This window comes from Macaca thibetana, chromosome 16, assembly GCF_024542745.1.
Source record: "Macaca thibetana thibetana isolate TM-01 chromosome 16, ASM2454274v1, whole genome shotgun sequence".
Lineage (NCBI taxonomy): Eukaryota > Metazoa > Chordata > Mammalia > Primates > Cercopithecidae > Macaca > Macaca thibetana.
In genome coordinates, this window is record NC_065593.1 from 51,206,442 (window position 1) to 51,234,378 (window position 27,937).

The 27,937-nt window shown below is 49.5% G+C and overlaps 3 protein-coding genes across 5 annotated transcripts in view; 2 read left to right on the forward strand and 1 right to left on the reverse strand.

Moving 5' to 3' along the window:
- CNP (2',3'-cyclic nucleotide 3' phosphodiesterase) overlaps positions 1 to 27,937 on the forward strand; it is a 736,460-nt gene that overhangs the window by 573,068 nt on the left and 135,455 nt on the right. The window lies entirely within an intron of this gene.
- NT5C3B (5'-nucleotidase, cytosolic IIIB) overlaps positions 791 to 27,937 on the reverse strand; it is a 51,759-nt gene continuing 24,612 nt past the window's right edge. Inside the window, exons 2-10 of one of the 3 annotated variants that reach the window (XM_050762846.1) lie at positions 15,134 to 15,230; positions 14,811 to 14,909; positions 14,156 to 14,225; positions 14,023 to 14,069; positions 10,026 to 10,111; positions 8,462 to 8,551; positions 6,010 to 6,172; positions 4,049 to 4,249; positions 791 to 1,232 (exon numbers count right to left, since the gene is read on the reverse strand). In XM_050762846.1, coding sequence (XP_050618803.1) covers positions 1,098 to 1,232; positions 4,049 to 4,249; positions 6,010 to 6,172; positions 8,462 to 8,551; positions 10,026 to 10,111; positions 14,023 to 14,069; positions 14,156 to 14,225; positions 14,811 to 14,909; positions 15,134 to 15,145 — 903 coding nt within the window. In that variant the 5' untranslated portion in view covers positions 15,146 to 15,230 and the 3' untranslated portion in view covers positions 791 to 1,097. Of the gene's footprint in view, positions 1,233 to 4,048; positions 4,250 to 6,009; positions 6,173 to 8,461; positions 8,552 to 10,025; positions 10,112 to 14,022; positions 14,070 to 14,155; positions 14,226 to 14,810; positions 14,910 to 15,133; positions 15,246 to 27,937 lie in introns of those variants that run through there. The other 2 variants (XM_050762844.1, XM_050762847.1) reach the window with 2 other exon arrangements.
- On the forward strand, positions 16,756 to 27,778 carry KLHL10 (kelch like family member 10). The gene is made up of 5 exons (XM_050762669.1): positions 16,756 to 17,102; positions 20,944 to 21,433; positions 24,556 to 25,173; positions 26,991 to 27,140; positions 27,350 to 27,778. The coding sequence occupies exons 1-5, from the start codon at positions 16,909 to 16,911 to the stop codon at positions 27,722 to 27,724; spliced, it is 1,827 nt and encodes a 608-aa protein (XP_050618626.1). The 5' UTR covers positions 16,756 to 16,908; the 3' UTR covers positions 27,725 to 27,778.

A 27,937-nucleotide genomic window follows, 5' to 3' on the forward strand; every position in this document is an offset into this window, starting at 1 on the left:
CCAAGAATGCAAGACCACAGTGCACACATCACTTCTTTCACCTTGGGACCCTCAGGTCCCTGCTCTAAATTCCCCTTTTCAGGTCATCCACTTTGGTGGCCCCGACCCAGAAGAGGTGAAAGGAGAGCCTAGGGCATAGGGGGACATCCACACCCGAATGCATCCCCTCAGGGATCCCCAAAGAGGGGGCTCTCAGACAGGGTTGCCTCAACCCCACCGATCCCAAATGAATTTCAAGTTTGATGGCTGAATCAGAATAAAGTCAAACCACTGTAGGCTAGAAAATACCCTTTCAGGCCGGGCGCGGTGGCTCACGCCTGTAATCCCAGCACTTTGGGAGGCTGAGGCGCGCGGATCACAAGGTCAGGAGATTGAGACCACGGTGAAACCCCGTCTCTACTAAAAATACAAAAAATTAGCCGGGCGCGGTTGTGGGCGCCTGTAGTCCCAGCTACTCGGGAGGCTGAGGCAGGAGAATGGCGTGAACCCGGGAGGCGGAGCTTGCAGTGAGCCGAGATCGCGCCACTGCACTCCAGCCTGGGCGACAGAGCGAGACTCCGTCTCAAAAAAAAAAAAAAAAAAAAAAAAAAAGAAAATACCCTTTCAACCCCACCCTGAACCAGACACAATCAGGCTGTGCTCGGACGGGGTCCCAGGCCAATTTGTGGTGGTTCCCAAACTGTGTTCCTAGAAGCATCACTTGTGCCCCCAGGGCCAAGAGGTCCAGGTTCTACCCCCACCCACATCCCCTGAATCAGAACAGCTGTTTTTTTCATTTTAAAAATTTTGATCTGTTTCGCACATTATATTTGTTTGAAGAACAACTTCCCATTTTTAAAAGTGTTGAAAAAAATCCCTGGAATAGACAATCCCTAGAGCACTGACATGCTGTGGTCCAAGGTTCACCAGGACCAGTGCTTGTACCCTGCCACATGGCGGGGCTCCTTCAAGCCTCTGGTGATGAAGGTGCTCAGGGAAAGGAGGACGGAGGGGTATGGAAGGACCCAGCCGTTGCTGGCCACCCTGGCCTCTGCTCTGTGTCCATGGGGGAGCGGACTCCTCACCACGGCCTGCAGGTCGGGCTGAAGCCTGTGCCCTCAGGGGCCTTGCATCTCCAGCTGGTCCCCCTGGCACAGGATGTGCTGCAGCAGCCCATTGACCACATCCAGAGTCTCGTCCTTCTCCAGCACGATGTCATAGGAGTCCATGTAGCGCTCCCGCCGCTCTTCCACCTGCCCGGAGTGAGAATAAGAAGCCTGAGGGTCCCCAGATGCCCCACCCTCCGTAGCTCACTCTCAAAGCCCCTGGGGCTGGGGAGGAGAGCATTCAAGCAGCAACTCCCAGCTCCCTTTTGAGAGCCAGAGGAGTTCAAGGTTACCGGAACTACCCTTTGGAGACAGATGAGGGATGGGCATGGGCTATCACAATGAACCCTTGGGTCAATACCAAAGGATAGTAACAAGGAATAAAAACAAAAAAACAGATGTTGCCACTTTGGGAGGCTGAGGTAGAAGGATCATCTGAGCCCAAGAGTTTGAGACCGGCCCAGGCGACATGGCAAAACCCCATCTCTACAAAAATTGGCCGGGCATGGGGGTGGGTGCCTGTAGTCCCAGCTACTTGGGAGGCTGAGGCAGGAGGATCACTTGAGCCCAGGAAATTAAGGCTACAGTGAGCCAAGACTGAGCCACGACACTCCAGTCTAGGTGACAGAGTGAGGCCTTGTCTCAAAAAAACAAACAAACAAAAAAAAACAGATGTTGCCTCTAATCCATCTGGATTGAATTTCTTTCTTTCTTTCTTTTTGAGATAGGGTCTGACTCTGCTGCACAGGCTGAAGTGCAGTGGCATAACCTTGGCTCACTGCAGCTTTGACCTCCGGGACTCAAGTGATCTTCCTGCCTCAGCCTCCTGCGCAGCTAGAACTACAGGCATGCTCACCACACCAGCTAATTTGTGTTGTTGTTGAGACAGGGTCTCATTATGTTGCCCAGGCTGGTGTCGAACTCTGGCCTCAAATGATCCCCCTGCCTTGGCCTCCCAAAATTGGGGGGGGGGGTTACAGGCATGAGCCACTGTACCCGACCAGGACCCAGTTTTTTTGTTAGTTTTTTTGAGACGGAGTCTCGCTCTGTCACCAAAGCTGGAGTGCAGCGGCGCCATCTCAGCTCACTGCAACCTCTACCTCTGGGTTCCAGCGATTCTCCTGCCTCGGGCTCCTGAGTAGTTGGGATTACAGGCGTGCGCCACCACACTCGGTTAATTGTGTACTTTTAGTAGAGACGGGGTTTCTCCATGTTGGTCAGGCTGGTCTCGAACTCCTGACCTCATGATCTGCCTGCCTCGGCCTCCCAAAGTGCTGGGATTACAGGCATGAGCCACCACGCCCAACAGGACCCAGTTTCATCCGGCCTGAGTATTCTGGTGGGCTCCGGCGCCTGCAGGCTGCGGGGAGGCACCCTGGCAGCTGCCTGGCTTTACCCCGTATTTCAGCCCCTTTATGACAATGCTGCTTTTACCCCCGTCAGTCCCCGATCTGTTCTTGTTACTTTTCTTCTCTAAATTATAAAACCATGTCCTCGGCTGGGCGCAGTGGCTCACACCTGTAATCCCAGCACTTTGGGAGGCCGAGGCAGGTGGATCATCTGAGGTCAGGAGTTCAAGACCAGTGTGGCCAACATGCTGAAACCCTGTCTATACTAAAAACACAAAAATTAGCCGGGCACGGTGGCTCAAGCCTGTAATCCCAGCACTTTGGGAGGCTGAGACGGGCGGATCACAAGGTCAGGAGATCGAGACCATCCTGGCTAACACGGTGAAACCCCGTCTCTACTAAAAAATACAAAAAACTAGCCGGGCGAGGTGGCGGGCGCCTGTGGTCCCAGCTACTCCGGAGGCTGAGGCAGGAGAATGGCGTAAACCCGGGAGGCGGAGCTTGCAGTGAGCTGAGATCCGGCCACTGCACTCCAGCCTGGGCGACAGAGCCAGACTCAGTCTCAAAAAAAAAAAAAAACAAACAAACAAAAAAACACAAAAATTAAGTTGGGCATGGTGGCAGGCACCTGTAATCCCAGCTACTCGGGAGGCTGAGGCAGGAGAATCGCTTGAACGCAGGAGGCGGAGGTTGCAGTGAACCAAGATTTCGTCACTGCACTCCAGCTTGGGTGACAGAGCGAGACTCTGTCTCAAAAAAAATAAAAAATAAAAAATAAACCCATGTCCTCAATACCAACATCTCCCATCTCAATCATGCCTTCCAGTAGGATGTAGGAGGACTGGTAATCAGCCCCACTGTTTCCTGAACTCTATCATCTTAGGCAAGTTACTTAACCCCAGGCCTCAGTTTCCTCATCTGTAAAATGAGGATAACAGTCACTACCTTAAGGGGTTATAAAAATCAAATGAATTAATATCCATGAAATGCTGAGAGGAGTGACAGTGCAGTGCACAATCAGCAAACTGAGTCTAGGATCCCATGCCCGGCCTGATCCTCTCTCTGAACGCCTGTAAGGTCATGTGGTAAGACAAAGCTGTAATCACTGGGTTTCTGTTTCCTACGAGATTATGCGCTGCAAGAGAATACAGCTTCCTTCTGTGACCATAATATTTTACCTAGTGTCTAGCATATAGAAGGTGTTCAAAGGTGGCTGGGCGCAGTGGCTCACGCATGTAATCCCAGCACTTTGGGAGGTGAAGGTGGGCGAATCACTTGAGGTCAGGAGTTCAAGACCAGCCATGGCCAACATGGTGAAATCCCATCTCTAGTAAAAATACAAAAATGAGCCAGGCATGGTGGCGCGCACCTATAGTCTCAGCTACTCAGGAGGCTGAGGCAGAAGAATCACTTGAACCTGGGAGGTGGAAGTTGCAGTAAGCCAAGATTACGCCACTGCACTCTAGCCTGGGTGACAGAGCGAGACTCTGTCTCAAAAATAAAATAAAATAAAATGAAATAAAATAATGAATTCAAAGTGTTCAAAGGCATTTGTTAACGGGCATTCAAAGAGAAGAAAGCCATGAAGAGAAGCAGCCCTGGTCCTCTACCCACCTTGTCATTCAGGAAGCCAATCTTGAGAATGTTCTGCACACCAGGAACCCCATCGGCCATGGTGAGGTCTCCGATGGAGTCTCCCAGCAGGATGACATTGGTTTTGCCCTCAAGTTGCTGGAAGTAACCAGAGTTCTCACACACGGAGCTGTTCTTGTTGTATGTGTGTATGAGCTGGCCCTTAAATCCCTGGAGAAAACCCTAAATAACGAAGACAAGAGACAGATGGAAGGGCCGCAGGGACCCATGTGGCATCAGCTCTCCACTGTCTCTGTCACAGAAAAGGGAATCCCAAAAGTGATAGATAATGCCAAAACTTCACTGTAGCCTAAACTAGGGCCCCTGGGCCAGACTTGGCCTGCTTTTGTAAATAAAGCTGTATTGGGATACAGCCAAACTCCTTTGTTTACATGATGCCTATGGCTGCTTTTTTGTGCTATAAAGGCAAAGTTGGGCAGTTGCAACAGTGATGCCACGGCCCACAAAGCCTAAATATTGACGACAGGGGTAACTCCTAGTTTAAATGAACAGGAGCCACCCAATATCGCAGATCATCTGTTCTGGTGGATGCACGAAGCTGTGATATAAATGCCGCTCAGGTTACACGTGTGCTAATGCTCAGCTGCGGGCCACCTCTTCCCTGCAGGTCAACGTGATGAAAATTCCAACCATCAGTTTTATGGGGAAAAGAGTCAGAACGTGGATGAGCTGGAGCAGCCCACCTCCAGCTTGGGAAAAACAAATCAAAGCCCACGCCCTTCAGGACCCAGGATGGCACATAACACATGACAGTGACATGGGGCAGGGCAGGCCCATAAATTAGGTACCCCAGGGCAGAGAGTTGACTGTCAGGCAAACACCAAAGAGAGAGGATCCTTTGAAAGTTTTTTTTTTTTGTTTTTGTTTTTTTTTTTTTTGAGACGGAGTCTCGCTCTGCCGCCCAGGCTGGAGTGCAGTGGCCGGATCTCAGCTCACTGCAAGCTCCGCCTCCCGGGTTCACGCCATTCTCCTGCCTCAGCCTCCCGAGTAGTTGGGACTACAGGCGCCCGCCACCGCGCCCGGCTAGTTTTTTGTATTTTTTAGTAGAGACGGGGTTTCACCGTGTTAGCCAGGATGGTCTCGATCTCCTGACCTCGTGATCCGCCCGTCTCGGCCTCCCAAAGTGCTGGGATTACAGGCTTGAGCCACCGCGCCCGGCCTGTTTTTGTTTTTTTCTGAACACAGTCTTGCTCTGTTGCCCAGGCTGGAGTGCAGTGGTACGATCTTGGCTCACTGCAACCTCTGCCTCCTGGGTTCAGGCAATTCTCCTGCCTCAGCCTCCCAAATAGCTGGGATTACAGCTGCACACCTCCATGCCCGGCTTATTTTTGTTTTTTTTTTTTGTTTTTTTTGAGACGGAGTCTCGCTTTGTGGCCCAGGCTAGAGTGCAGTGGCCGGATCTCAGCTCACTGCATGCTCCGCCTCCTGGGTTTATGCCATTCTCCTGCCTCAGCCTCCCGAGTAGCTGGGACTACAGGCGCCCGCCACCTCGCCCGGCTAGTTTTTTGTATTTTTTAGTAGAGACAGGGTTTCACCATGTTAGCCAGGATGGTCTCGATCTCCTGACTTCGTGATCCGCCCGTCTCGGCCTCCCAAAGTGCTAGGATTACAGGCTTGAGCCACCGCGCCCGGCCTATTTTTGTATTTTTAGTAGAAACGGAGTTTCACCATGTTGGCCAGGCTGGTCTCGAACTCCTGACCTCAAGTGATCTGCCTGCCTCAGCCTCCCAAAGTGCTGGGAATACAGGTCTGAGCCACAGCGCCTGGCCGAAAAGTAACCCATAAACAACTGCAAGAGGGCGAAGAAGCCAGTGTGGCTTACCTCCCCTTCTTCCCCAGGTTAGGGTTCATGCAGAGTTAACCGCCCTGGCTGGTGGTCCCCACCCCTCGTCCTTTCCCAGCCCAAACAAGATTTGGCTCACATCTTCATTAAAATCCATGTAGTTAGACACGATGTGGATGTTGGGGTGGAAAACTTTCATCTGTCGGATAATTTCTTCCAGGATATCACCAATGCCCGCAGAAAAGATGAAAAGAGGAATGTTGTTATGGTAGAGTGTGTTGAAGAAGGTCTTGTATCCCTCCCTGAAAAGAGATGGAGGAATTCTGAAATGGCACTGCCTCTGCTGCTGTTCTTTGTTTCCTACTAGGGTTATTTGTGTTTTGGGTTTTTTGTGAGACAGGGTCTTGCTCTGTTGCCCAGGCCGGAGTGCAGTGGCACAATCACAGTTCACTGTGACCTCAACCTCCTGGGTTGAGGTGATCCACCCGCCTCAACCTCCCAACTAGCTGAGACCACAGGTGTGCGCCACCACACCTGGCTAATTTTTTTATGTTTTGTAAAGATGGGGTTTTCCTACATTGCCCAGGCTGGTCTCGAACTCCTGGGCTCAAGCAACTCATCCACCTTGGCCTCCCAAAGTGCTGGGATTATAGGCGTGAGGCAAGATCACGCCATTGCACTCCAGCCTGGGCAAAAGAATGAGACTCCAGCTCAAAAAATAAATAAATAAAATAAAAATAAAATAAAATGGAGCATATGATATATTCAATAAGTGGCTAAAGGGTGCTAATCCTAAGTGTTCAGCTCAGTTAATTTTGCCATACGTATACACCCATGTTACTAACTAGCTTGAGGCTCCCTCGTGATCTCTCCCAGTCAATATCATCCCTCCCATTGATTAGCTTTGCCTGTCCTTGAACTTCATATAAATGGACTCATACACAATGTACTCTTTTGTGCCTGGCTTATTTTGTTCAGTATAATGCTATGTAGTTTATTTGTATTTTGCATGTAATTAGTTTATTCTCTGTCACTGCTATTCAGCATTATTCCACCATATAAATATGCCACAATTTATCTACCCAGCTTCTTCTTGATAGACAGTTGAGAGATTTCCAGATTTCAGCTGTTATGGATACAGCTGCCACGAATACCCTGTGCACATCTTACAGTGGCTACATGCCCTCATTTCTCTGGGGTACATACCTGGGAGAGATGCTGCTGTGGCAGAAGGTAGGCATATGTTTTCTGTTGCTGTCAATACAACCAGGCAGCTGACCTGGGCACCTTCACTAGGGCACACCCACTCCCACCCCGGCACTTACTGGGTCAGCAGAGGTCTCCACTGTCTTGACTTTTGAGGAGCTAGCCAATCTCCTCAGTTAGGAGGCACAACCCTTGAGGGCAGGCATCCATGTCACTCTTTCCTTTATGAGCCCTGGTCCCTCCTCCAGGAAAGAAATCTCCAGCGGAGACAGCTGTTCAGTGAAGGCCGCCAATGATCAAGCGTCCCAGCCTAGCCAACTCCCAGTTGCCATGAACACCAGTCACCAGAGGGACCCCAAAAGTCTTTCACCATTGTGAAAAATGAGCTAGACTTGGTGGGGTGTGGTGGCTCACGCCTGTAATCCCAGCACTTTGAGAGGCCAAGGCGGGCGGATCACAAGGTCAAGAGATTGAGACCATCTGGCCAACATGGTGAAACCCTGTCTGTACTAAAAATACAAAAATTAGCATGGCGTGGTGGTGGGCACCTGTAATCCCAGCTACTCGGGAGGCTGAGGCAGGAGAATCGCTTGAACCCAGGAGGTGGAGGTTGCAGTGAGCTGAGATCGCGCCACTGCACTCCAGCCTGGCGACAGAGTGAGATTCCGTGAAAGAAAAAAGAAAAGGAGAGGGGAGGGGAGGGGAGGGGTGGGGAGGAGAGGGAAGAGGAGAGGAGAGGGAAAGAAAGGGAAAGAAAGGGAAAGAAAGGAAAGCAAGCAAGCAAGCAAGCAAGCAAGAAAGAAAGAAAGAAAGATGAACTAGACTTGGTTTGTTCTCAGAGATGGTGCCCTGCCATTTTTTACTACATCCACTACCTGCTGACTGTTTCCTAGCAAGGGTAAGACATTCTTTAGCTGTATCACATCAGTTGTTCATAGCGCCATGTCCCTTCCGGTCCTTTAAGCAACTAACTCCTCTCTGCTCTTCCCCTGCCTCTTTTTTTTTTGAAGAAAACACTTTTATTTTTTTTTTTTTTTTTTTTTTTTTTTTTTTTTTTTTTTGAGACGGAGTCTCACGCTGTTGCCCAGGCTGGAGTGCAGTGGCGCGATCTCGGCTCACTGCAAGCTCCGCCTCCTGGGTTCACGCCATTCTCCTGCCTCAGCCTCCTGAGTAGCTAGGACTACAGGCGCCCGCCACCGCGCCCTGCTAATTTTTTGTATTTTTAGTAGAGACGGGGTTTCACTGTGGTCTCGATCTCCTGACCTTGTGATCCGCCCGCCTCGGCCTCCCAAAGTGCTGGGATTACAGGCTTGAGCCACCGCGCCCGGCCTAGAAAACACTTTTAAATAGTCCGATAGAAATGTTTTCCAGAGCAAGACGCTCACCTGAGCATTGCACTGGACTCTCTAACCACCTGGGCTATCTGAAACTTCTGAATCTTCTGCTGACACAGGAGGTTGTGCGCTTTGGTCCACCTAGAAACAGACACCCCAGAAAACCCCAAATTCAAATCACTCAAGTAAATAATTCCTCCTTTCCCTTTACAGAGCCAAGTGCCCTCTGACAGCATTGCCGACAGAGGCCTCATCCTTACGTTAGCTGCCTTTAAAAGGAAGACGGTGGCCAGGCACGGTGGCTCATGCCTGTAATCCCAGCACTTTGGGAGGTCAAGGCGGGTGGATCACCTGAGATCAGGAGATCGAGACCAGCCTGGCCAACATGGCGAAACCCCATCTCTGCTAAAAATACAAAAATTAGCTAGATGTGGTGGCGGGTGCCCGTAGTCCCAGGTACTTGGGAGGCTGAGGCTGGAGAATCAGTTGAACCCAGGAGGGGGAAGTTGCAGTGAGCCAAGACTGGGCCACTGCACTCCAGCCTGGGTGACAGAGTGAGACTCCACCTCAAAAAAAAAGAAGGGAAGAGGATGAGAAAGCAACCCAACAGAGACAAGTGCTGGGCAAGCTGGCTGCTGGAGCTGGCGCTCTTCTGAGTCCCTTCCTCCGCGACCACTCTATCTGGAGAACTGGGGCTCTCTCCAGTGATGAGGGTTGCTGTGGTTTGAATGTGTTGGAAACTTGATCCCCAATGTGGAGGTGTTGAGAGATGGGGCCTAATGAGAGGTGTCATGGGGGCACCGTCCTCATGAATGGATTAATGTCATTATCACAGATTCCTTATAAAAAGAACTCCTCTTTTTCTCTTTCTCTCTCCCCCACCCTCTTTGCCCTTCCACAATGAGATAATGCAGCAAGAAGAAGGCCCTCACCAAATGCCAGCCAGTCCTTCGATATTGGACTTCTCTGCTTTCAGAACTGTGTGCCAATCAATTGCTATTCATTATACATTACCCAGTCTAGGCTGGGTGCAGTGGCTCACGCCTGTAACCCCAGGATTTTGGGAAGCCCAAGTGGGAGGATCACTTGAGCTTAGGAGTTGAAAATAGCCTGGGTAACATGGTGAGACCCCATCTCTACTAAAAATAGAAAAAATGAGCCAGGCACGGTGGCACAAGCTGAAGTGGGAGAATCGCTTCAGCCCAGGTGGTCGAAGCTACAGGGAGCCACGATCATGCCACTGGACTCCAGCCTGGGCAACAGAGCAAGACCCTGTCTCAAAAAATAGAAAAAATATATAAATTACCTAGTCTGTTATTCCGTGACAGCAGCACAAAACAGACTAAGAGTCACTTCCGCAAAGCACTTATTCCCCGACACCAACAGTCTTTAACTTATTCCAAGGATTTTCTGAGGGTCTCCACTCCAGCAGCAGCCACAAAAAGCCCCGGGTTCATCTGAAAAGTTTGTTCCAATAGCTGGACTAATAGCATTAAATTAAGCCCTCAGTAAAGTAAGGGAGTCTGTCATCTCATCAAAGGTCTGGAAAACTACGCCCCTCCCAGCCTACTCCATCTCAAGGGCCCAGAAGCTTTTCTCCACCACCATCACTCACCATTCCACCATATGAGGTAGCTTCTCCTTGATGGTCCGGTGTGGGTCGATCTCAATTGGGTAATAGTGGTGAAGGAGCGCTGTGAGCTGGGATATCCAAATGGGTAGAAAGGCCATTAGTCTATATCAAGTTCTTCCCTGCAAAGTCCTACAGCTTAGTATGAGAAAAAAGTCACCTAGAAGAGGCAACTTCATGGCCAGAGGCGGTGGCTCACATCTGCAATCCCAGTGCTTTAGGAGGCCAAGGTAGGTGGATCACTTGAGGTCAGGAGTTTGAGTCCAGCCTGGCCAACATGGTGAAACCCTGTCTCTACTAAAAAATACAAAAATTAGCGGGTGTAGTGGCACGTGCCTTTAATCCCAGCTACTCAAGAGGCTGAAGAATGAGAATCGTTCAAATCCAAGAGGCGGAGGCTGCAGTGAGCCAAGACGATATCATACCTCTGCACTCCAGCCTGGGCCACAGAGTAAAACCATGTCTCAAAAAAAAAAAAGATGCAGCTTCATTTAAGAGAGTGTTACATGAAATTTTCTTCAAGTTTTCCTTTGGGGACGTGTCGTTTATAAGACCTAAGTTTCTCTTCTCTTCTTATCTTCCAACATAATTGCTCAATACACTCACATTTTTATCTATTTGGTGAAGTCCAGGGAGCACCTGGACCCACAGAGCTGGTCATTCCTTTGCACTCACCCTGAGAGTGAGGTCTAAAAGTCAGCACTATGAGATTTTACTATCAGAGAAGAAGGGTACTAAGATTTTTTTTGCTGGTATTAATTAGCTGAATCGTCAGGGCTTAACCAGTAAGAACTTACTTAATGCTGTGTTTTGCAGAATATGGTCCACTTTCTCAGGTGATAGGTAAGATAACTTGAGGGAATTCATGGACAAGCGCTTTTCTTTTTTTTTTTTTTTTTTTTTTTTTGAGACGGAGTCTCGCTCTGTCGCCCAGGCTGGAGTGCAGTGGCGCGATCTCGGCTCACTGCAAGCTCCGCCTCCCGGGTTCACGCCATTCTCCTGCCTCAGCCTCCCGAGTAGCTGGGACTACAGGCGCCCACAACCGCGCCCGGCTAATTTTTTGTATTTTTAGTAGAGACGGGGTTTCACCGTGGTCTCGATCTCCTGACCTTGTGATCCGCCCGCCTCGGCCTCCCAAAGTGCTGGGATTACAGGCGTGAGCCACCGCGCCCGGCCGAGAAGCGCTTTTGAACTCAGTAGTTTTGGATTCATTTTCATGTAGAATTTTTTTTTTTTTTTGAGACAAAGTCTCACTCTGTCACCCAGGCTGGAGTGCAGGGGCGAAATCTCGGCTCATGCAACCTCCGCCTCCCGGGTTCAAGCAATTCTTCTGCCTCAGCCTCCCGGGTAGCTGGGACTACAGGCATGTGCCTCCGTGCCCAGCTAATTTTTGTATTTTTAGTAGGGACGAGGTTTCACCAGGTTGGCCAGTCTGGTCTCAAACTCCTGACCCCATGATCCACTTGCCTCAGCCTCCCAGAGTGCTGGGATTACAGAAGTGAGCCACCGCTCCAGGCTCTTTTTTTTTTTTTTTTTTTTTTGAGACAGAATCTGGTTCTGTCTGTTGCCTAGGCTGGAGCGCGATCTCCCTGCAATTTCTGCCTCGCAGGTTCAAGCTATTCTCCTGCCTCAGCCTTCCAAGTAGCTGGGATTATAGGCATGCACCACTACTCCCAGCTAATTTTTTGTATTTTTCATAGAGACAGGGTTTCGCCATGTTGTCCAGGCTAGTCTCGATCTCCTGACCTCAACCAAGCTGCCGTCCTCCGCCTCCCAGAAATGCTGGGATTACAGGCGTGAACCACCACACCCAGCCTGTTTCTTTATAAGTTAATTACAATTTTTAAAAGCAGGCCAGGCCGGGCGCGGTGGCTCACGCCTGTAATCCCAGCACTTTGGGAGGCCGAGGCGGGCGGATCACAAGGTCAGGAGATCGAGACCACGGTGAAACCCCGTCTTTACTAAAAATACAAAAAATTAGCCGGGCGCGGTGGCGGGCGCCTGTAGTCCCAGCTACTCAGGAGGCTGAGGCAGGAGAATGGCGTAAACCCAGGAGGCGGAGCTTGCAGTGAGCCGAGATCACGCCACTGCACTCCAGCCTGGGCGACAGAGCGAGACTCCGTCTCAAAAAAAAAAAAACAAAAAAAAAAAAAAAAAAAAAAAAAAAAGCAGGCCAATTTAGAGAAAGATCTAGTAAAGGTGATACACAGATATGGCCAAAAAAAAAAAAAAATTAAATTTAACTAGAAGACTGTACTTTGGGACACAGCATGTTGGTGGACAATTCCGTCAAAGTGTCAATATCATGTGAATGCACAGCATCTACATGTGTTTCCTCTAAGGTTTCCTTCTATGTGCCAAGACTTTAACACTCTAAAGGAGCTGTTCCAGGGATCATGTGTCACACAGAGCCAGTCAATAACAGTGCCCAGTAAAAATGAGAATTGACCAAGTAAAGAATTTTAATACATGAGTGATTCTCAGGAACATTACAAGATCAAATGGAATCCTGTCCATCTGTCCAAAAGAAGATTAAATGCAAAGCTGACATAGTAACAAAGGCAGAAAACTCCTGAAATGTATTAAGATTCTCAATGTATGTGTTTTTTTGGAGTGAGAACATTTTTCTAAAAATTAGGCCGGGCAAGATAGCTCACGCCTGTAATCCCAGCACTTTGGGAGGCCAAGGCGGGCGGGTGGATCACCTGAGGTCGGGAGTTCGAGACCCGACTGGCCAACATGGTGAAACCCCGTCTCTACTAAAACTACAAAAATTAGCTGGGCACGGTGGTGCATGCCGGTAATCCCAGCTACTCGGGAGGCTGAGGCAGGAGAATTGCTTGAACCCGGGAGGAGGAGGTTGCAGTGAGCTGAGACTGCACCATTGCACTCCAGCCTAGGCAATAAGCGCGAAACTCCATCTCAAAAATAAATAAATAAATAAATAAAAATAAAAATAAAAATATACTAGAACTCGGCTGGACGTGATGGCCCAGGCATGTAATCCTAGCATTTTGGGAGGTCAAGGTGGGCAGACCCCTTGAGGCCAGGAGTTTGAGACCAGTCTGGCCAACATGGCGAAACCCCATCTCTACTAAAAATATAAAAATTAGCCGGGCATGGTGGTGCATGCCCCTAATCCCAGCTACTACTCGAGAGGCTGAAGCATGAGAATTGCTTGAACCCAGGTTGCAGTGAGCTGAGATTATGCCACTCCAGCCTGGGCGATAGAGCAAGACTCTGTCTCAAAAAAAAAAAAAAAAAAAATATAAAAATATATATATATATATACACACACACACACACACATACACACACACACACACATACATGTGTACACACACACAGAGACACACACTAGAACCCAACAGAAGAATATAAATTTTCTTTTAAAAAGGCCAGGTGTGGTAGCTCATGCCTATAAGCCCAACACTTTGGGGAGGCTGAGGCAGGAGGATTGCTTGAGTTCAGGAGTTCAAGACCAACCTAGGCAACATAGTGAGACCCCATCTCTACAAAAAATTTTTTAAATTAGCTAGGTGTAACGGCACATGCCTGTAGTTCCAGCTACTTGGTAGGCTAAGGCAGGAGGATCGCTCGAGCCTGAGTAATGATCAAGCCACTGCACTCCAGCCTGGGTGATAGAGTGAGACTCTGTCTCAAAACAAACAAACAAACAAGCTCTGCTATTTGGCTGTATGACCCTGGGTAAGTTGCTGAACCTCCATAACGTTCAAATCTCTTGTAAACTCTATAGCCAACTCTAAGTATAATGTCCAGTTCCAACCATTAATCATCATATGTCCTGGCCAGTAAGGAAAAGCTGTCTTAATGTATTAAAACTAGATCCTCCTTAGCAAAACAACAATTTTTTAAAAATTAATTTTCTAAGGTCTCTATACAGGAACCTTTGGTTCCAAACAGGAACCATTTGAAGTAGCATATGACAACCATTTCTGAGCAAAGGACGGGAGCAACCCACCTCTTTCCGACACTCCTCACTGATGATCTTGCTATTATCCAGAATATCTGGAAAAAGAGAAAACTCCTTTTACTTGTCCCTTAGAACCCATCATCTTGTCAAGCCCAACAAGGCAAGCTAGAATGTGACTTACTGTAAGAAGAAGGACATCGCTTTCCATTATATGCAAACCTGCTCAAGGTCATGTCAAAATCAGAAATCACCTGTAAGGCAAAAGAGAGATGATGCCTAAATAGGCACCTTCTAATGTGGCCCTGCCTCAGCCAGAAGATGATTATGGAAATCAAAACAGCTCACTGGCGAGGATGGTAGGCAAAGCGGTGGAGGAGTTACTGAGTGACACAGAGGTTTAGAGGGGGAAGTGATCTTAATTAGTACCCGTTAACCCTGAGGAAAACGCAGTCTCCTACTGTAGGGGCGAGGGTGAAATACTCAGGACCCCTCTGACTCCTTCAATTTCAGGTCCTTCCTAAGAGATCTCTACCATTACGGCCCATCTGGATATCTTCAACTTACTGGAGAGCCGCTGGCTTGGGGAGGATAAGGCCCCAGGTACTGGTGTGGGGCGCCTTCTGTCCAATTAGAGGAAGCAGCATGACCATATTGAGAAATCTGAAATCTGGGATTCAGGACAGGGGAACCAACCTGCTCTCCTTCAAGTTCCCGGCCATTTCTTAGGGTGGGGAGCTAGCAGGGGTCCGCAGCAGAGCAAAGCGGGAAGACCCAATGGGCTGGAAGCCTCCCCAGCCGCCCCCAGCCCTGCCGGCCCCCGCCCGCCTCCGAGGTACCTGTAACCTCTCTCCGCCGCCCTTGCGGAGGACGCCCACGATCTCCTGCACCCGCCCAGGCTGCCGCATCAGGACCGTGGCCTTCATCAGGGTGCTCACCTGTCCCGAGACCCGAGAGAACCACTGACCCCCGCGCCGCGCTGGGTCCGAGGGGAGCCCGGGGCTCGCTCGGGCGCGCGTGTGAAGCTGGGCCGGGGTGCGCAATGGGGCGGCTACTGGCCTGGGTGGATCGGTGGTGCCTCGGTGACCCGCTGGGGGGCTCGGAGCGCCCCGGGGGTCGGAGTCCGGGCCCGCCCCACTCCGGACGCTTCCTCCCTCCTCACCTCCTCCGCCATCCCGTTCGAGGCCCGGTCGGTGGCGCGGGGGACAACGACAGCCCCGCGACCGCACTGCGCAGGCGTCGCCTCCCGCCTGGAGGCCGGCGGGGCCGGGGGCGGGGCCGGGGGCGGGGCCGAGAATCGTGTGGTCCCGGAGATGGCCACGATCCGGTTGGACTTTCCCGGTGCGCTAGGCAAATTGGAGGAGGGTGCTATTTATTGTGAAGAGCAGGGTGAAGGTCCCAGGGTGTTGGGGTTACGTGGGTAGGTAGGGTTCTGCCACTCTTTGTGGAGGAAAAGCCTTGCCAAGCGTGGTCATTTCCAGGCTGAAAGTTTGTGTGACAAAAACATGGCTGGGGCTGGGCGCGGTGGCTCGCGCCTGTAATCCCAGGACTTTGGGAGGCCGAGGCAGGAGGATCGCTTGAGCCGAATAGTTCGAGACCAGCCTGGGCAACATGACGAAACCCCGTCTCTACAAAAAATACAAAAATTAGCCGGGCGTGATGATGCGCACCTGTAGTCCCAGCTACTCGGGAGGCTGAGGCAGGAGGATCACTTGAGCCCGGGAGGTCCAGGCTCCAGTGAGCCGAGATCGCATCACTGCACTCCAGCCTGGGCGGCAGATGACACCCTGTCTCAGAAACAAAAACAGAAAAACCACACGGCTGGATGGGAGGAGAGATGAAGGAGCCATAAACTGAATTCTGTTAATCACCCAGCAGGTGCTCTGTTAACTAGGCCATTCCTCATTCCAGAAGAAACTGAGTGACTAACCCATCCAGGGGACTGGGAGACCCGGGACAGCTTTCTGAAATGTAATCAGCGTTGGCTGGGCACGGTGCTGAGCACCTGTAATCCCAGCTACTCAGGAGGCTGGGCCGGGAGGATCAAGCCTCAAGTGGGAGGATCACTTGAGCCCAGGAGGTGGAGGCTGTAGTGAGCTATGATCACACCACTGCACTCCAGCCTGGGTGAGAGAGCAAGACCTGTCTCTAAAAAAAGAAAGAATTTAATTAATTAATTTTTTTCTTTTTTTTTTTTTTTTGAGATGGAGTTTCTGTCACCAGGCTGGAGTGCAGTGGCACAATCTCAGCTCACTGCAACCTCCACCTCCTGGTTTTAAGCGATTCTCCTGCCTCAGCCTCCCGAGTAGCTGGGACCACAGGCATGTGCCGCCAGGCCCAGCTAATTTTTCTATTTTTAGTAGAGACGAGGTTTCACCATGTTGGCCAGGATGGCCTCCATCTCTTGACCTCGTGATCTGCCCACCTCATGCTGGGATTACAGGCATGAGCCACTGCACCTGGCCTAATAAAGAAATTTAATCAGCTTTACTTCTCCCTTCCGCCTCAACTGACTTGGATTTCCTTGAGTTCGGTGTCTAGGGAGCCAAGTGTTGGGCTGTGGAAGGTAGATGGATGCTCCAGGGATAGAGACCTGTATCAGGTGAGTAACAGGAGCTGGAATCAATAAACAGTCAGTGGTCACGGTTCTGTTCTGAGTTCGAGGACACAGAAAGAGGCATGAGGTGGTTTTCAGCCTAAGTGGGGTGGTAGGGGAGAGGAGAAGGAAGCGGACAAGTCCAGGGGGCAGTTCCAGAACCTGAGAGCACAATCCTGCGTGATCTCACTGCAGGGCCAGGATTCTGGAACTTGAGTTGCCTGATAGACCCTATACGAAAGATGTAGTAGGGAAAAGAAGCGACAGCTGGCTAAAGGGGCCCCCCACAACCCTCCCCGACACCCTAGGAGAGCAGCCTCTCTCCGCTGTCCCAGGGTGCCATGGAGATGGAGAGCGCGGCGGCCTCCACACGTTTCCACCAGCCTCACATGGAGAGGAAGATGAGTGCGATGGCCTGTGAGATCTTCAACGAGCTTAGACTAGAGGGCAAGCTCTGCGACGTGGTCATCAAGGTCAATGGCTTTGAGTTCAGTGCCCATAAGAACATCCTCTGTAGCTGCAGTTCCTACTTTAGGTATAACAGGGTTGCCAAATTAAGCCAAAGGGGTAATTGGGCTCATTTTGAGACACTTTGATCCATTTTCTGGTTCCCACTCCACCACCTTAACTTTAGAGACACTGTCAAAGCTCTGGGCACCTTAAAAAATTTAAAAAAAAAATTTTTTAGAGATAAGCTCTCATTCTTTCACCCAGGCTGAAGTGTAGTGATGCAATCATGGCTCACTGCAGCCTTGAACTGCTGGGCTCAAACGATCCACCTACCCCAGCCTCCCAAGTAGCTAGGTCTACAGGCACATGCCGCTATGTCCGGCTACTTTTGAAATGTTCTATAGAGATGGAGTCTCGCTATGTTGCCCAGGCTGGTCTTGAACTCCTGGCCCAAAGCAATCCTCCTGCCTCAGTCTCCCAAAGTGCTGGGATTACCACCATGCCTGGCCAACTCTGTGGTCCAGGCAGGAGCTCCTGCCTGGCTCCTTTGCCTTCTGAAGAGGCATGACTAGGGTCAGGGGCTTTTTTCTCCAATTTTTTTTTTTTTTTTTTTTGAGATGAGTCTCACTCTGTTACCTGGACTGGAGTGCAATGGCGCCATCTCAGCTCACTGCAACCTCCGCCTCCCCGGTTCAATCCATTCTCCCACCTCAGCTTCCTGAGTAGCTGGGATTACAGGTGCCCGACACCACGCCAGGCTAATTTTTGTATTTTTAGTAGAGACAGGGTTTTGCCATGTTGCTGAGGCTGGTCTCAAACTCCTGACCTCAGGTGATCTGCCCGTTTTAACCTCCCAAAGTGCTAGGATTACAGGCATTAGCCACCACGCCTGGCAAGATCTGATTTTTCTTTTTTTGAGATGGAGTCTCGCTTTGTCCCCCAGGCTGGAATGCAGTGGTGTGATTTCGGTTCCCTGCAACCTCTGCCTCCTGGGCTCAAGCGATTCTCCTACCTCAGTCTCCCAAGTAGCTGGAATTACAGGCTCCCACCACCATGCCCAGCTAATTTTTGTATTTTTATTAGAGACAGGGTTTCACCATGTTGGTTAGGCTGGTTTGGAACACCTGATCTCGTGATCCACCTGCCTTGGCTTCCCAAAGTGCTGGGATTACAGGCGTGAGCCACCGCGCCCGGCCTTTAAGATCTGATTTTTCAACTGGATTTCAACTAACTATTGGTGGGCTTTCATCTTTGATTCTCACCTAAACCAACCTTTGGGAAGGTTGGACATCCCTACTGGATTTCAGATGACAATGCTACTTCAGGGACCCCCCTCTACTCCTATCCCAATAGAGACCTTTTCAAACAGGGTGATAAATTAACAAGGATTAAGGGGATGGGAAGGAGGATGAGGGGTAAACACCCGGGAAATAACAGAAGGAAAAGGGAGTTTGGGCTAAAACCACTGTAACCCAGGAGGTAGAAGGGCTATTTTGTTCATGAGCTGAAAATGTTTGAGTAATCAATTCCAATGAAGATATGATTGATGTATCCTACTTGTTGCTAAAACTTCTCATTCATGTAGACCCTAGAGCAGAGTCCACAATTTATTTTTTATTTTTATTTTTTTGAGATGGAGTCTTGCTCTGTCACCCAGGCTGGAGTGCGGTGGCACAATCTCGGCTCACTGCAACCTCTACCTCTCGGGTTCAAGCGATGCTCCTGCCTCAGCCTCCCGAGTATCTGGGATTACAGCTGTGTGCCACCACATCTGGCTAAGTTTTCTTTTTCTTCTTTTTTTTTTTGAGATGGAGTTTTGTTCTTGTCACCCAGGCTGGAGTACAACGGTGCGATCTCGGCTCACTGCAACCTCTGCCTCCTGAGTTCAAGCAATTCTCCTGCCTCAGTCTCCTGAGTAGCTGGGGTTACAGATGCCTGCCACCACACCCAGCTAATTTTTTTGTATTTATAATTGAGACGGGGTTTCAACATGTTGTCCAGGCTGGTCTTGAACTCCTGACTTCAGGTGAATGGTGTGAACCCGGGAGGTGGAGCTTGCAGTGAGCCGAGATGGCGCCACTGCACTCCAGCCTGGGCAACAGAGCAAGACTCCATCTCAAAAAAAAAAAAAAAAAAAAAAAAAGATTTTTTCCTCCAGTCATTTAAAATGTGAAAATCATTCTTAATTTGTGGGCAGCAGGTGGGCCAAATTTGGACAGAGTCCATAGGTTTGCAGACCCCTGCTCTAGCGGAAGAATTTGATCTCTAAGACCACATTTCCTTAAACTTCTTACAAAAAGGAAGCCAAGATCAGGCATAGTGGCTCATCAGTGTAATCCCAGCATTTTGGGAGGCCGAGGCAGGTGGATCACCTGAAGTCAGGAGTTAGAGACCAGCCTGACCAACATGGTGAAATTGCATCTCTACTAAAAAATACAAAAATTAGTTGAGTGTGGTGGCGCACACCTATAATCCCAGCCACTCAGGAGGCTGAGGCAGGAAAATTGCTTGCACCCAGGAGTCAGAGGTTGCAGTGTGCCAAGATCATGCCATTGCACTCTACCCTGGGTGATAGAGCAACACCTTGCTTCAAAAACAGAAAACAAAAAACAATGAATAAAAAGAGAAACATTCGGCCGGGCGCAGTGGCTCAAGCCTGTAATCCCAGCACTTTGGGAGGCCGAGACGGGCGGATCATGAGGTCAGGAGATAGAGACCATCCTGGCTAATACGGTGAAACCCCGTCTCTACTAAAAAATACAAAAAAAAAAACTAGCCGGGTGAAGTGGCGGGTGCCTGTAGTCCCAGCTACTCGGGAGGCTGAGGCAGGAGAATGGCGTGAACCCGAGAGGAGGAGCTTGCAGTGAGCTGAGATCCGGCCACTGCACTCCAGCCTGGGTGACAGAGCAAGACTCCGTCTCAAAAAAAAAAAAAAAAAAAAAAAAGAGAAACATTCCTATTCTCATGAAGTTTACCCTCCAGAAGGGGAAATAGGAATTAAATAAGTAAAATGCATATAAAATCATCATCCTGGGCATCACTTGAGCCCAGGAGTTCGAGACCAGCCTGGGCAATATAGGGAGACTCTCCCCATCCCAATCTCACATCTTATATGAAAAAAACTTTTTTTTTTTTTTGAGATGGAGTCTCACGCTATCACCAGGCTACAGTGTAGTGGCGTGATCTTGGCTTGCTGCAACCTCCGCCTCCCAGGTTCAAGCGATTCTCGTGCCTTAGTCTCCCAAGTCGCTGGGACTACAGGCACGTGCCACCACGCCCAGCTAACTTTTGTATTTTTGGTAGAGACAGGGTTTCACCATGTTGGCCAGGCTGGTCTTGAACTCCTGACCTCGTCATCCACCTGCTTCGGCCTCCCAAAGTGCTGGGATTATAGGCGTGAGCCACCACGCCTGGCCCAAGAGACCTGGGTCTTACTCTCAGTTCTAAATCTTAATTTCTCTATCCACAAGGTAAGAGTGACCAAAGTCAAAGTTCTTTTTTTTTTCCCCCAACCAAGATGGAGTCTTGCTCTGTCACCCAGGCTGGAGTGCAGTGGCTCGATCTCGGCTCACTGCAAACTCCGCCTCCCAGGTTCCCGCCATTCTCCTGCCTCAGCCTCCAAGTAGCTGGGACTATAGGCGCCCGCCACCACGCTCGGCTAATTTTTTGTATTTTTAGTAGAGACAGGGTTTCACCGTGTTAGCCAGGATGGTCTCGATCTCCGGACCTCGTGATCCACCCGCCTCCACCTCCCAAAGTGCTGGGATTACAGGCGTGAGCCACTGCGCCCGGCCCCAAAGTCAAAATTCTTCTTGTCCACTGTATATAGCACATGCCTGCACCCCGCTTCCTGAGGCCATTTCCAATGTACTCACCTAACAGGAGAGAAATGTTTCCGTGGCTGCCAATTTCTTTCTTTTTTCCAGAGCTTTGTTTACAAGTGGCTGGAACAACACTGAAAAGAAGGTATACAACATCCCTGGCATTTCTCCCGACATGATGAAGCTGATCATTGAGTATGCATACACCCGGACCGTGCCTATCACACCGGACAATGTGGAGAAACTGCTTGCTGCCGCGGATCAGTTTAACATCATGGGTATCGTCAGGGGTTGCTGCGAGTTCCTCAAGTCAGAGCTGTGCTTGGATAATTGTATCGGCATCTGTAAGTTCACAGACTACTACTACTGTCCTGAGCTGAGGCAGAAGGCCTACATGTTCATACTGCACAACTTCGAGGAGATGGTGAAAGTCTCTGCAGAATTTTTAGAGCTCTCGGTCACTGAACTTAAGGATATCATCGAGAAAGATGAGCTCAATGTCAAACAGGAAGATGCTGTATTTGAGGCCATTTTAAAGTGGATTTCTCATGACCCCCAAAATAGAAAGCAGCACATTTCAATTTTGCTTCCTAAGGTCAGTGTTCACTCTTCATTCATTTATCCCAGAGAGATTGTCCTAAAAGCAAAATTGAGACATATGACAGATCCCAAGGCTGTATTTACATGTCCTTAGATAGAAGGCATCTACTATTCTCTGGAATTTTGCAACTGTCTTTTCCCTTGGCATTACTAGTTCTTTTTACCTAAGTTATATTCTTTGACCAAAATCCTTCCTGGTGGTGGGGGAAGAAGAGAGCCTTCAGAATAATTCTAGGAGGGGTGTGGTGGCTCACTTTGGGAGGCCAAGGTGGGAGAATCACTTGAGCGCAGAGTTTGAGGCCAGCCTGGGCAACATAGGTTATAAAAATTTTAAATTACAAAATTTGACCAGGTGCAGTGGCTCACGCCTGTAATCCCAGCACTTTGGGAGGCCGAGGTGGGGGGATCACCTGAGGTCAGGAGTTTGTGACCAGCCTGGCCAACATGGTGAAACCCGGTCTCTGCTAAAAATATAAAAATTAGCTGGGCGTGGTGGTGCGCACCTGTAATCCCAGCTACTCAGGAGGCTGAGGCAGGAGAATCACTTGAACCTGGGAGGCAGAGGTTGCAGTGAGCCGAGATCATGCCATTGCACTCCAGCCAGGGCAACAGAACAAGACTCCATCTCAAAAAAAAAAAAAAAATTTAAATTTAAAAGTTAACCAGGCTGGCTGGGCGCGGTGGCTCATGCCTGTAATCACCACTTTGGGAGGCTGAGACAGGCAGATCACGAGGTCAGGAGATCGAGACCATCCTGGCTAACATGGTGAAACCCTGTCTCTACTAAAAATACAAAAAATTCGCTGGGTATGGTGGCGGGTGCCTGTAGTCCCAGCTACTCGGAAGGCTGAGGCAGGAGAATGGCATGAACCGGGGAGGCGGAGCTTGCAGTAACTGAGATCGCGCCACTGCACTCCAGCCTGGGTGACAGAGCGAGACTTCGTCTCAAAAAAAAAAAAAAAAAAAAAATTAACCAGGCTTGGTGGTGCATGCCTGCAGTTGCAGCTACTGGGTGGGAGGCTGAAATGGGAGGACTGCTTGAGCCTGGGAGGTCAAGGCTGCAGTGTGCTGTGATCACTTCACTGCAAGCCAGCCTGGGCAATAGAGCGAGACCCTGTCTCAAAAAAAAAAAAAAAAAAAAAAAAAAAAAAAAAAAAAAATTCGAAAGTGCTGAAATTCCTTTCAGCTTTTTTCCTTCCTATGAATTTCTCCATACCCAAGGTAGAAGCTGAATTAGAAACCAAATCATGGCTGGCACAGTGGCTCATGTCTTTAATCCTAGCACTTTGGGAGGTGGAGGCGGGTGGATCATCTGAGGTCAGGAGTTCAAGACCAGCCTGGCCAACATAGCAGAACACTGTCTCTACTGAAAATACAAAAATTAGCTGGGTATGGTGGTGCATGCCTGTAATCCTAGCTATTCAGGAAGCTGAGGCAGGAGAATAACTTGAACCCAGGAGGTGGAGGCTGCAGTGAGCTGAGATCACACCACTGCACTCCAGCTGGGCAACAGAGTGGGACTCGGTCTCAAATTAACAAAAAACCAGAAAAACAAATCATGAGTATTGCACACAATTGTTGTCAGTTGGTGCTAATCAGCATTATTTTACATATACAGACATACTCAATTACTGAACAATTACCATGGTTTTTCCTGGTCTAATGGTACTGACCATTGGCCAAGGAATGGGATTGCTCTGTGGCCACTTGAGGTGCCTTCTATCTAGCTTATTCTCAGCTTCCAAATGTATATACCACCTTCCCAAAATGACTATTTATTTATTTATTTTTGAGGAGTCTCACTGTCGCCCAGGCTAGAGTGCAGTGATGCGATCTCGGCTTACTGCAACCTCTGCCTCCCGGGTTCACGCCACGCCATTCTCCTGCCTCAGCCTCCCCAGTAGCTGGGACTACAGATGCCTGCCACCACACCCGGCTAACTTTTTGTATCTTTAGTAGAGACAGGGTTTCACCGTATTAGCCAGGATGGTCTTGATCTCCTGACCTCATGATCTGCCCGCCTCAGCCTCCCAAAGTGTTGGGACTACAGGCGTGAGCCACTGCGCCCAGCCGACGACTATTTATTTTGAGACAGAGTCTCACTCTGTCACCCAGGCTGGAGTGCTGTGGTGTGATCACAGCTCACTGCAACCTCCACCTCCTGGGTTCAAGCAATTCTCACGCCTTAGCCTCGAGAGTAGCTGGGACTATAGGCATGCGGCACCATGCCTGGCTAATTTTTTTTTCTTCTTTTTTTTGAGATGGAGTCTAGCTCTGTCGCCCAGGCTGGAGTGTGGTAGTGCGATCTCGGCTCACTGCAACCTCCACCTCCCGAGTTCAAGCGAGTCTCCCGCCTCAGCCTCCTGAGTAGCTGGGATTATAGGTGCCTGCCACCACGCCCAGCTAATTTTTGTATTTTTAGTAGAGACAGAGGTTTCACCATGTTGGCCAGGCTGGTCTCAAATGCCTGACCTCAAGTTATCTGCCCACCTCGGCCTCCCAAAGTGCTGGGATTACAGGTGTGAGCCACTGCGCCCTGACTGATTTTTTTTTTTTTTTTGAGATGGAGTCTCGCTCTGTGGCCCAGGCTGGAGTGCAGTGGGGCGATCTTGGCTCACTGCAACCTCTGCCTCCCTGGTTCAAGCGATTCTCTTGCCTCAGCTCCCCGAGTAGTTGGGATTACAGGAACGTGCCGCCATGCTCAGCTAATTTTTGTATTTTTAGTAGAGATGGAGTTTTGCCATGTTGGCAAGGCTGGTCTAGAACTCCCGACCTCAGGTGATCCGCCCGTCTTGGCCTCCCAAAGTGCTGGGATTACGGCCGTGAGCCACCTCACCTGGCCCCAATTTTTGTATTTTTAGTAGAGACGGTCTTGCTATGTTGCCAGGCTGGTCTCAAACTCCTGGCCTCAAGTGATTCGCCTGCCTCGGCCTCCCAAAGTGCTGGGATTATGGTGTGAGCCTCAAAATTGACTATTTAAACTGTGACTTATACATTTCAAAAACAAACCAAAATATTTCCAGCAATTCAAAGGCAGATTGTAACATGGGGGTTAAGGATGTGGGATCTCCTGGCACCCTCACATCACCTGAATGACTTTCTGCGTTTGCTTCTTAGGTTCGCCTGGCCCTAATGCATGCTGAGTACTTCATGAACAATGTTAAGATGAATGACTATGTCAAAGACAGTGAGGAATGCAAACCAGTCATCATTAATGCCCTAAAGGCCATGTATGACCTCAACATGAACGGACCCTCTAATTCTGATTTTACCAACCCACTCACCAGACCCCGCTTGCCCTATGCCATCCTCTTTGCAATTGGTGGCTGGAGTGGTGGGAGCCCCACCAATGCTATTGAGGCATATGACGCTCGGGCAGACAGATGGGTGAACGTTACTTGTGAGGAAGAGAGTCCCCGTGCCTACCATGGGGCAGCCTATTTGAAAGGCTATGTGTATATCATTGGGGGGTTTGATAGTGTAGACTATTTCAATAGTGTTAAGCGTTTTGACCCAGTCAAGAAAACTTGGCATCAGGTGGCCCCGATGCACTCCAGACGTTGCTATGTCAGTGTGACAGTCCTCAGCAATTTTATTTATGCCATGGGAGGATTTGATGGCTATGTGCGTCTAAACACTGCTGAACGTTATGAGCCAGAGACCAATCAATGGACACTCATCGCCCCCATGCACGAACAGAGGAGTGATGCAAGCGCCACAACACTCTATGGGAAGGTAAAGGACCAGGGTGGGAGGGGAAGATGTGGATACAAAGTACAAGCCAAGAAATGATACTGCTCTTTTTTGGGGTGGATGGAAGACGAAGTGGCAGTATTCACTTGGAGTACTCATTCTTTCTTCAATTGACAAGGTGACTAGTTGCAACTGTCTTTTATTTTGCTTATTAAAAAGTAATGCGAGGCCGGGCGCGGTGGCTCATGCCTGTAATCCTAGCACTTTGGGAGGCTAAGGCTCCTGATCACTAGGTCAGGAGTTCGAGACCAGCCTGGCCAACATAGTGAAAGCCTGTCTCTACTAAAAATACAAAAAATTAGCCGGGCCTGGTGGCGGGCACCTGTAGTCCCAGCTACTCAGGAGGCTGAGGGAGGAGAATCGCTTGAACCCAGGAGGCAGAGGATTGCAATAAGCCGAGATGGCACCATTGCACTCCAGCCCGGGTGACAGTGCAAGGCTCCATCTCAAAAAAAGAAAAAAAAAAAGTAATGCAGGCTGGGCTCGTGGCTCACGCCTGTAATCCCAGCACTTTGGAAAGTCGAGGCGGGCAGATCACAAGGTCAGGAAGTCAAGACCATCCTGGCCAACATGGTGAAACCCTGTCTCTACTAAAAATACAAAGAATTAGCTGGGCATGGTGGCAGGCGCCTGTAGTCCCAGCTATTCAGGAGGCTGAGGCAGGAGAATCACTTGAACCCGGGAGGCGGAGGCTGCAGTGGGTGGAGGTTGCAGTGCGTTGAGATCGCACCACTGCACCCCAGCCTGGATGACAGAGCAAGACTCCCTCTCAAAAAAAAAAAAAAAAAAAAGTAGTAATGTGGCCAGGCCTGGTGTCTCGTGTTTGTAATCTCAGCACTTTGGGAGGCCAAAGTGGGCGGATCACTTCAGGTCAGGAGTTTGAGACCAGCCTGGCCAACATGGTATTCTCCAGTAAAAATACAAAAATTAGCCAGGTGTGGTGGCACGCATCTGTAATTCCAGCTACTCAGGAGGCAGAGTTTGCAGTGAGCCGAGATAGCTCCACTGCACTCCAGCCCAGGCGACAGAGCGAGACTCCATCTCAAAAAATAAAAATAAGCCGGCAGGCCGGGCGCGGTGGCTCAAGCCTGTAATCCCAGCACTTTGGGAGGCCGAGACGGGCGGATCACTAGGTCAGGAGATCGAGACCATCCTGGCGAACACGGTGAAACCCCGTCTCTACTAAAAAATACAAAAAACTAGCCGGGCGAGGCGGCGGACGCCTGTAGTCCCAGCAACTCGGGAGGCTGAGGCAGGAGAATGGCGTAAACCCGGAGGGCGGAGCTTGCAGTGAGCTGAGATCCGGCCACTGCACTCCAGCCCGGGCGACAGAGCCAGACTCCGTCTCAAAAAAAAAAAAAAAAAAAATAGGCCGGCAGTGTATCATGCCTGTAACCCTAGCACTTTGGGAAGTCGATGGGGGTGGATTGCCTGAACTCAGGAGTTCAGGACCAGCCTGGGCAACAAGGTGGAAACCTCGTCTCTACTGAAATACAAAAAATCAGCAGGGTGTGGCAGTGTGCGCCTGAAGTCCCAGCTACTCCGGATGCTGAGGCAGGAGAATTGTTAGAACCTGAGTGGCGGAGTGAGCCGAGAGGGCGCAACTGCACTCCAGCCTGGGTGACAGAGCAAGACTCTGTCTCTAAAAATAAATAAATAAAAAGCAATGCATGCACATATGAAAAAAAGAAATTCAGATTGTACAGACTGGAATTAAGTGCCCACTACCACCACACACATATCCTTTCTTTCTACTCCCTAGAGTGGGAATTTTAATAATCTTGGAACTCTTCACACAGGTCTACATATGTGGTGGGTTTAATGGAAACGAGTGCCTGTTTACAGCGGAAGTGTACAACACTGAAAGTAATCAGTGGACAGTCATAGCACCCATGAGAAGCAGGAGGAGTGGAATAGGCGTGATTGCTTATGGAGAACATGTATATGCAGTAAGTTTACTACTACAAAGAAAAAACACATTACCCCTAGAATTTGTATTAGTAAATGGGTTTATGCTACTGTTGGTATTTGAAAAGCTTTTTTTCATGGAAGATAATGGAAGAGGGAGTTATGAAATCACTGGTACCCCCAACGAGGGCTTCCTCAGTGAACAGAATCAATAGTTAGCAGTCAACCGTGTTTCTTTTGCTATCCACAGGTAGGTGGCTTTGACGGAGCTAATCGACTTAGGAGTGCAGAAGCCTACAGCCCTGTGGCTAACACTTGGCGCACAATCCCCACTATGTTTAACCCTCGTAGCAATTTTGGCATCGAGGTGGTGGACGACCTCTTGTTCGTGGTGGGTGGCTTTAATGGTTTTACCACCACCTTTAATGTTGAGTGCTATGACGAAAAGACCGATGAGTGGTATGATGCTCATGACATGAGCATATACCGCAGTGCTCTGAGCTGCTGTGTAGTACCAGGGCTGGCCAATGTTGGGGAATATGCAGCTAGACGGGACAACTTCCCAGGATTAGCACTGCGAGATGAAGTAAAATATTCTGCTTCAACAAGTACCCTACCTGTATGAGCCTCTTCATTTAGCTAATAAAAAGTCTAAGCAATAAGAATTAATTCTTTTTTTTAAATAAATGCAGTGTTTAAACTTTGAAGAGTACTGGAAAATGTTCAACTTAAGAGAGCCAATGGTTGGATGAATGAGGGAGTAGGAGGGAGGGAAGAAGGCAATTATATCCAACAGTGCATAAAGAAGAAAAAAAAAGTCACACAGTACAAACCAGCT

Excerpts from the sequence above, each read along its gene's own strand:
- KLHL10 (XM_050762669.1), top strand. The coding sequence starts at position 16,909 with ATGGAGATGGAGAGCGCGGCGGCCTCCACACGTTTCCACCAGCCTCAC. Across the intron at positions 17,103-20,943 it reads AGCTGCAGTTCCTACTTTAG|AGCTTTGTTTACAAGTGGCT; the intron begins GTATAACAGGGT and ends TCTTTTTTCCAG. Across the intron at positions 27,141-27,349 it reads ATGGAGAACATGTATATGCA|GTAGGTGGCTTTGACGGAGC; the intron begins GTAAGTTTACTA and ends TGCTATCCACAG.